The 9,716-nt window shown below is 40.9% G+C and overlaps 1 protein-coding gene across 6 annotated transcripts in view; it reads right to left on the bottom strand.

The window, feature by feature from the left end:
• Positions 1-206: 206 nt before the first annotated feature.
• Positions 207-9,716, bottom strand: part of LOC133541274 (casein kinase I) — a 33,154-nt gene continuing 23,644 nt past the window's right edge. The window contains exons 6-13 of one of the 6 annotated variants that reach the window (XM_061884576.1): positions 7,329-7,499; positions 5,312-5,460; positions 5,037-5,232; positions 4,800-4,939; positions 2,264-2,307; positions 1,359-2,202; positions 664-1,293; positions 207-525 (exon numbers count right to left, since the gene is read on the bottom strand). In XM_061884576.1, coding sequence (XP_061740560.1) covers positions 2,275-2,307; positions 4,800-4,939; positions 5,037-5,232; positions 5,312-5,460; positions 7,329-7,499 — 689 coding nt within the window. In that variant the 3' untranslated portion in view covers positions 207-525; positions 664-1,293; positions 1,359-2,202; positions 2,264-2,274. Of the gene's footprint in view, positions 2,203-2,263; positions 2,308-4,799; positions 4,940-5,036; positions 5,233-5,311; positions 5,461-7,328; positions 7,500-9,716 lie in introns of all 6 variants that reach the window. The other 5 variants (XM_061884573.1, XM_061884575.1, XM_061884571.1 and 2 more) reach the window with 5 other exon arrangements.

The following is a 9,716-nucleotide window of genomic DNA, read 5'->3' as shown; positions in this document are numbered from 1 at the left end:
TTTATTTTAAAACACTGCATTTTAACAAACTTAATTTTCAAACAATTTTCTTTTAGTCAGTGAAATTTAAAGCATATTTTCATTCCATTGACAACATTCAAATGCAAAAAAATCCATTGCTTTTGTAACAAAGACACAAATGAAGCTACATTTAAGTACTGCAGTCAAAGACGGGCGATAAATTACAACAAAAAAAGTAAGCAAGATTGTGAGATTTGTTTTTATTACTTCATAAAATATACACAAATACTGTTGTAAATACAATGTTAAAAGAACTGTACAAGATATCAGTACACAAAACATGAAGCAAAATTAACCCCCCCCCCGCACTTCTACTGTACACAGTTCCAATGCCACTGGGTCATGGCGCTCAGTATTTACACGTCCCTGCCATGGAGTCAGTGGGACCGCGTCAACGTCACAGGAGGTGCAAAAGCAAAGGGTGACATGAATATATGGACACATTTCTACAAGGAATATAGAAGGTCAGAGACAAAGGACTCATTCTCTCACCACTACACACACCTACATATATACATACACACACAGTCTTGCCAAAGTAGTTAACCTATATATATAGAAGACTCATTCTCTCAGCACACACATACACACATACATACATACACACATGTATAGCAGACTCATTCTCTCAGCACTACACACACACACCTACATATATACATACACACATGTATAGCAGACTCATTCTCTCACCACTACACACACACACCTACATATATACATACACACATGTATAGCAGACTCATTCTCTCACCACTACACACACACACACCTACATATATACATACACACATGTATAGCAGACTCATTCTCTCACCACTACACACACACACACCTACATATATACATACACACATGTATAGCAGACTCATTCTCTCACCACTACACACACACACCTACATATATACATACACACATGTATAGCAGACTCATTCTCTCACCACTACACACACACACCTACATATATACATACACACATGTATAGCAGACTCATTCTCTCACCACTACACACACACACACCTACATATATACATACACACATGTATAGCAGACTCATTCTCTCACCACTACACACACACACACCTACATATATACATACACACATGTATAGCAGACTCATTCTCTCACCACTACACACACACACACTTACATATATACATACACACATGTATAGCAGACTCATTCTCTCACCACTACACACACACACACTTACATATATACATACACACATGTATAGCAGACTCATTCTCTCACCACTACACACACACACACCTACATATATATATACATACACACATGTATAGCAGACTCATTCTCTCACCACTACACACACACACACCTACATATATACATACACACATGTATAGCAGACTCATTCTCTCACCACTACACACACACACACCTACATATATACATACACACACAGTCTTTCCAAAGTAGTTAACCTATATACATATAGAAGACTCATTCTCTCAGCACGCACACACACACACACACACACACACACACACACACACACACACACACACACACACACACACACACACACACACACACACACACACACACACATACATACACACATACATACATACATTCTCATGACCCAGCTGGCAGAGCAACAACCCACCTCCAAAATATAGTACTTAAAATATCTAAATTTCAGAAGCCTTCCCCAATTTAAGTCATTAGTTTGTGTTTGTTTCTACTTGACCTCTTAAAAACACAAAACACATGTTGGCTTTACATTAAAAGGTAAAAAAATATTTACAATGTCAACGCAGAAAACAGAGGCCTGGCCTCGGGACTGGGACTCCTGGCCTGAAGACGCACATAAATAAAGACGTGGACATGACAGCACAAAAGGGGTGAAGGGGCAGCAAGCAGCACACAGGAAATAAACAAAAACAAAACCTCATTTTAACGGCGACTTTTCCAACCATTTCTACTAAGTTTTAAAACAACAAGTTCCTTTTGCCTTTCTGTTCTGCCACACCAGCTTGGTAGGAGGAAAGAACCACAGGGTGTTAATAATAATAATAAGAAGAATAATAATAATGTCCTAGTGTCACTCATTTTCTTCTTGCGTTGCCGTGACGACCATCCAGGGACTGACAAAAGGGTTCGGTAAAAAGGTCAGATGCTGGGCGTGGTCAAAAGTTCTGTTGGCATCCATCTAGTCTGCAACAAAAGGTGTGATGAGCGGAGGTGTGATGAGCACGCGGGCTAATGGACAAGTCACCTGGCCGTGGTCTACTTCCCCAGGTGTTCCAACGGCACGCTGACCTGCAAGGCCAGCAAAGGACTTTTCATACAACACATCGGTCACGGTCTGCGGGACACTTGTGCTCCTGATTGAAGGAATTATCTTCACTGACACACATTTGATATATTTGAAATGTTTGTTTACTTATCCTCAAAGACCTGCTTTCCCCAGACTAAAATACAACAATCATGAAATTTAACCAACTACAAACCTTGTTTCCATATGAGTTGGGAGAGTGTGTTAGATGTAAATATAAACAAAATACAAAGATTTGCAAATCCTTTTCAACCCATATTCAGTTGAATATGCTACACAGACAACATATTTGATGTTCAAACTTTTTTTTGGGGTGTAAATAATCATTAACTTTAGAATTTGATGCCAGCAACACGTGACAAAGAAGTTGGGAAAGGTGGCAATAAATACTGATAAAGTTGAGGAATGCTCATCAAACACTTATTTGGAACATCCCACAGGTGTGCAGGCTAATTGGGAACAGGTGGGTGCCATGATTGGCTATAAAAGCGGCTTCCGTGAAATGCTTAGTCATTCACAAACAAGGATCGGGAAACGGTCACAACTTTGTGAACAAATGAGTGAGCAAATAGTCAAACAGTTTAAGAACAACCTTTCTCAAAGTGCAATTGCAAGACATTTAGGGATTTCAACATCTACGCTCCATAGTATCATCAAAAGGTTCAGAGAATCTGGAGAAATCACTCCACGTAAGCGGCATGGCCGGAAACCAACATTGAATGACCGTGACCTTCGATCCCTCAGACGGCACTGTATCAAAAACCAACACCAATCTCTAAAGGATATCACCGCATGGGCTCAGGAACACTTCAGAAAACCCATCCATCCATCCATTTTCTACCGCTTATTCCCTTTTGGGGTCGCGGGGGGCGCTGGCACCTATCTCAGCTACAATCGGGCGGAAGGCGGGGTACACCCTGGACAAGTCGCCACCTCATCGCAGGGCCAACACAGATAGACGGACAACATTCACACTCACATTCAAACACTGGGGCCAATTTAGTGTTGCCAATCAACCTATCCCCAGGTGCATGTTTTTGGAAGTGGGAGGAAGCCGGAGTACCCGGAGGGAACCCACGCATTCACGGGGAGAACATGCAAACTCCACACAGAAAGATCCCGAGCCTGGATTTGAACCCAGGACTGCAGGAACTTCGTATTGTGAGGCACCGTGAAGCCACTTCAGAAAACCACTGTCACTAAATACAGTTGGTCGCTACATCTGTAAGTGCAAGTTAAAGCTCTACTATGCAAAGCAAAAGCCATTTATCAACAACATCCAGAAACGCCGCCGGCTTCTCTGGGCCCGAGATCATCTAAGATGGACTGATGCAAAGTGGAAAAGTGTTCTGTGGTCTGACGAGTCCACATTTCAAATTGTTTTTGGAATTATTGGACATCGTGTCATCCGGACCAAAGGGGAAGCGAACCATCCAGACTGTTATAGGCGCAAAGTTGAAATGCCAGCATGTGTGATGGTATGGGGGTGCATTAGTGCCCAAGGCATGGGTAACTTACACATCTGTGAAGGCACCATTAATGCTGAAAGGTACATACAGGTTTTGGAACAACATATGCTGCCATCTAAGCGCCGTCTTTTTCATGGACGCCCCTGCTTATTTCAGCGAGACAATGACAAGCCACATTCAGCAAGTATTAAAACAGCGTGGTTTTGTAGTGAAAGAGGGCGGGTACTTTCCTGGCCCGCCTGCAGTCCAGACCTGTCTCCCATGGAAAATGTGTGGCGCATTATGAAGCGTAAAATACGACAGCGGAGACCCCGGACTGTTGAAGGACTGAAGCTCTACATAAAACAAGAATGGGAAAGAATTCCACTTTCAAAGCTTAACAATTAGTTTCCTCAGTTCCCGAACGTTTATTGAGTGTTGTTAAAAGAAAAGGTGATGTAACACAGTGGTGAACATGCCCTTTCCCAACTACTTTGTCACGTGTTGCAGCCATGAAATTCTAATTATTATTTGCAAAAGAAAATAAAGTTTATGAGTTTGAATATCAAATATGTTGTCTTTGTAGCATATTCAACTGAATACCGGTTGAAAAGGATTTGCAAATCATTGTATTCTGTTTATATTTACATCCAACACAATTTCCCAACTCATATGGAAACGGGGTTTGCAATAAAAACGAGACAAACATGTTTTAATTGTGTCCTTAGGTGGGTGGGACCAGTCGGCAAACAAGACCACATTGTGGGGATTTACTAAATATTTCTGTGTAAATAACTCCTTTCACAAGTTATTTATTAGTCTGGTGCGACTAATAAATGGACAAAAATGTCTAAAACTTAGTGGGTGTGGCTTGTATATTATAAACTGGAAAAAACTGTACATTAACTCCCCTGAGTTAGATTTCTCTAGTATTGTGTGTTGAGAAGGTATAATCTGATGAGATGGTACAGTACGAGATTTGCCGGTGTAAGAATCCAAACCACAGTGGTTATGAGGGTTTTTCTCACCTGTGACGTAGAGATCCTGGACTGGTCGTGCCGTGCGGTGAGGTCAGAGGACGAGACGTTAGCCGGAGCCCCGCGGTGGAGCCGCATGCTCACTTTCCTCTCCCTCTCCGCACGAGAGATGGCGCGAGGCGACGTGTTACCTGAAACAATGCAGAACCTTGACATCCCAGCAGGTCACAAGTCCCATAGGTGAGAAAAGGTTCCTGGGAGACCTTGGTCATGCGGGGACAAACTTACCAGACTGCTGCACCCGTGAGGCAGGGTTAGAAACCGCCTGTTCTGGTCCATTTCGGACTCTGCCGGCAGGTCCAGGGTTGGGTCCCGGGGGCAGGCCTCGGGCCGCAGAGCCCCTGGGCGCCACACCGATCCGATCGTCCCGCTCTTCTCCGGTCCTCCTTTCTCGTTCCCCGTCTTCAGCTGTCCGAGTGGCCCCCTGCGGGACAAAATGAGCCATTGTTAAAAGTCTCAATCACATTTTTTTTTGCCCTCAGCGCTCCACTTGATCAACTTACGAATTTGAGCATATTCCAGTCAAAGACGTAATCGTAAGAGAAGCCCTGCCGGTGGAAGAGGTTTCTGAAGAGCTGTCGCAGGTAGGAGTAATCGGGCTTATCGTCAAATCGAAACGATCGGCAAAAATTGAGGTACGTGGAGAACTCGGCTGTAGAAGAAGACAAACACAAACAATGACGGTCTCTTAAAAACAATATGACGACAAGGGTAAACTTTGCAAAGAACTTCAATATAACGACACTTACAAGGGTATACTAGCAAAGAACTTCAATATAACGACACTTACAAGGGTATACTAGCAAAGAACTTCAATATAACAACACTTACAAGGGTATACTAGCAAAGAACTTCAATATAACAACACTTACAAGGGTATCCTAGCAAAGAACTTCAATATAACAACACTTACAAGGGTATACTTAGCAAAGAACTTCAATATAACAACACTTACAAGGGTATACTAGCAAAGAACTTCAATATAACAACACTTACAAGGGTATCCTAGCAAAGAACTTCAATATAACGACACTTACAAGGGTATCCTAGCAAAGAACTTCAATATAACAACACTTACAAGGGTATACTTAGCAAAGAACTTCAATATAACAACACTTACAAGGGTATCCTAGCAAAGAACTTCAATATAACGACACTTACAAGGGTATCCTAGCAAAGAACTTCAATATAACGACACTTACAAGGGTATACTAGCAAAGAACTTCAATATAACGACACTTACAAGGGTATCCTAGCAAAGAACTTCAATATAACAACACTTACAAGGGTATACTTAGCAAAGAACTTCAATATAATGACACTTACAAGGGTATACTTAGCAAAGAACTTCAATATAACGACACTTACAAGGGTATACTTAGCAAAGAACTTCAATATAACGACACTTACAAGGGTATACTTAGCAAAGAACTTCAATATAACAACACTTACAAGGGTATACTTAGCAAAGAACTTCAATATAACGACACTTACAAGGGTATCCTAGCAAAGAACTTCAATATAACAACACTTGCAAGGGTATATTCGCAAAGAACTTCAATATAACGACACTTACAAGGGTATACTTAGCAAAGAACTTCAATATAATGACACTTACAAGGGTATACTTAGCAAAGAACTTCAATATAATGACACTTACAAGGGTATACTAGCAAAGAACTTCAATATAACGACACTTACAAGGGTATACTTAGCAAAGAACTTCAATATAATGACACTTACAAGGGTATCCTAGCAAAGAACTTCAATATAACAACACTTACAAGGGTATACTTAGCAAAGAACTTCAATATAACAACACTTACAAGGGTATCCTAGCAAAGAACTTCAATATAACAACACTTGCAAGGGTATATTCGCAAAGAACTTCAATATAACGACACTTACAAGGGTATACTAGCAAAGAACTTCAATATAACGACACTTGCAAGGGTATACTAGCAAAGAACTTCAATATAACAACATTTACAAGGGTATACTAGCAAAGAACTTCAATATAACAACACTTGCAAGGGTATATTCGCAAAGAACTTCAATATAACGACACTTACAAGGGTATACTAGCAAAGAACTTCAATATAACGACACTTGCAAGGGTATCCTAGCAAAGAACTTCCATACAACAACACTTACAAGGGTATACTAGCAAAGAACTTCAATATAACACTTACAAGGGTACACTAGCAAAGAACTTCAATATAATGACACTTACAAGGGTATACTAGCAAAGAACTTCAATATAACAACAATTACAAGGGTATAATAGCAAATAACTTCAATATAACAACACTTACAAGGGTATACTAGCAAAGAACTTCAATATAACAACAATTACAAGGGTATACTAGCAAAGAACTTCAATATAACGACACTTACAAGGGTATACTATCAAAGAACTTCAATATAACGACACTTACAAGGGTATACTAGCAAAGAACTTCAATATAACAACACTTACAAGGGTATACTAGCAAAGAACTTCAATATAACAACACTTACAAGGGTATCCTTTGCAAAGAACTTCAATCGACGTGGACATTTTCTTCTCACTGATGCGTTCATACTTCTGTCTCTTGGTGGCAGCCTTGAGGCCCTGCCAGGGCAAGGAGCCCAGGTTGAAGTACATGAGGACGTAGCCAAGGGACTCCAGGTCGTCGCGTCTGGACTGTTCTGTAAACATCCACAATGGTCAGAGCGCCAATAAAGCATGAGCCAACGCGCCCCCCCCGAGTCAAAAAGTTTGGGAACCCCTGGTTTAGAGCATTCAATATGGAGTAAATTTACTCCAAATTGATTCAAACTGAAAAAATTGTTTCACAAACTGAAAAAAATGTCTTATAAAACACACTAAAGGATTTGCAAGTATAAAAACATTTAATACTTTTGCCACATTTTTTCAAATTTTTGTTCCACACACACAGACGCATGGAAACCGCAGTTTGTGAAACATTTTATAGTTTGTGGAGTTTTGGCAGTAATTTCACTCCATATTTCAACCGTACAAAAGTGCCGCTCAGTCTTCTAGCCTTCCATAGCGTGTCTACTCGAAAGGATTCTTCACTCATCACTCAAGCAACGTTTTAGCAACCTAAGTTTAATATTTTTAAATAACAATCAAGTTTTAGAAAATACATTTCTAGGCCATTTCCATGCAAACTGGAAGGATTTCTAACCTCTAACCGGTTCTAAAAGTTACATTAAAACTATTGTTCGAGAATCTGCTTGACTCAAGAATCGAGAATAGATTCTGAATTGAATTGTCAGCCTATGAATCAGAATCCAATTGGAATCATTAGGTGCCTAAAGATTCCCACCCCAAGTTAATACTGGAAGTATTGTACTAATGACAAACCAGCTGTTTGATTGTGGCGTGCATCTTAGTTGTACTTTACATAAAAAATGTCAAAGTGTTGAAAGTACTATGTAAATTTGGCTAATGCTAATCAGTAGCATGTCAATGGCAAAGCCAATTTATTATTAGCATCAAGCTAGCACATTTTTGGAAAAGTGGACCACTTGCTTGATTTACGTTGCAGCGCTTACCGTATTTCCTTGAATTGCCGCCAGGGCACGAATTAATTTAAAACCTCTTCTCACTCCGGCGTTTACTAAAGCCATGCGGTAAATTTAGGCCTGCGCTTATAAATTTGAGTGTAAGGATACCATCATGAAAAGCACATTTAATTAAAAAAAAACATTATGGTCTTACCTTTACTTATAAATATGAAGTCCATGCGCAGCTCCTTCTGATCAAAAGCATTGATAACTTGTTATAGAAGTCTTCCTTATCTTTCTTCAGTTTTAAGGGTCTCTCTGTCTCGATGGAGATCTTCCTTTATTACCTCCTGCTTCAATTGAAAGTCCAGTTTACAACAGTTTTATTTTAGATATGTAATCCTCCATGTTAAAAGTGCAAGCGAGAGGAAAAAATAAACGATCGCTGCTCACTCTTGCTGCTTGTTGTCACTTCTTCTGCAGCCGAGTAGTCGCAAGAAGGATCACTAGCGCCCTCTACCACCAGGAGGCGGGAGTCATTTAATGACTCATATTTGACACACGCAGCTGCGGTATATTAATAAAACATAGCTGCTTACTGTTCTTTTTAGCATATTCAATAGCTTGGACCTTAATCTTCTTCCCTCTATGCGATTTCAAAAGACTGAAATCAGCCTCCTCCATTTTGAAAACGATGACAGGTGAAGTGTCACTCATGACTAGGGTTGGGTATCGAGTATCGATTGGAACCGGGACTAACTTTCCGATTCTCCCAGAATCGTTCAAAACTTTAAATCTCGATTCCTAGTTTCGATACCCAGTCCGCCGACTGGAAAAGAATAATAAGTCCGCCGACCGGAAGAAGAAGCCGCTGAACACCAACGAAGACGCGCCCACCCCCGGAAGTGTTAGCATAGCCAAGTCTATGTAGCCGAGCGAGTCAGTCAAGCATGGATAGCGGGTGTCGGCGGTCGAAAGTGTGGCTTTATTTTACAAAAAAAAAAATGAAATATCGGCAAAATGTAACAAGTGCGACAGGACTGTTTTGTGCTTAGGAGGGTGCACGTCGAACATGATGAAGCACCTCTGAGTTCATGGAGTACAAATAAATGTGTGTCCCGTCTTCGACGCGCTGCGCTGACCGTCCTCCTCTGCCTCTTCCTCTGACTCCGGCTCCGACGCCCAGCCTGGCACCTCGGTGACTGCGCTGCAGTCCGAATCCGGTAAGTAAAACAATATATATGTAATAAATAATGTGTTTTGCGCCAACGTTGAGGCAGCTAACAAATTAGCCCGCATATTTTTTCATAGACAATTTACAACCTGCTAGCCAGGCTCCGCCATGTGCTTAGCATACTGTTCACCGTAGCGGCAATGCGGAAGATGTTGTTG

Source organism: Nerophis ophidion, linkage group LG23 (genome assembly GCF_033978795.1).
Source record: "Nerophis ophidion isolate RoL-2023_Sa linkage group LG23, RoL_Noph_v1.0, whole genome shotgun sequence".
Taxonomy (NCBI): domain Eukaryota; kingdom Metazoa; phylum Chordata; class Actinopteri; order Syngnathiformes; family Syngnathidae; genus Nerophis; species Nerophis ophidion.
The sequence above is the reverse complement of the archived record's forward strand: the minus strand, read 5'-3'. Positions and strand labels throughout refer to the sequence as shown.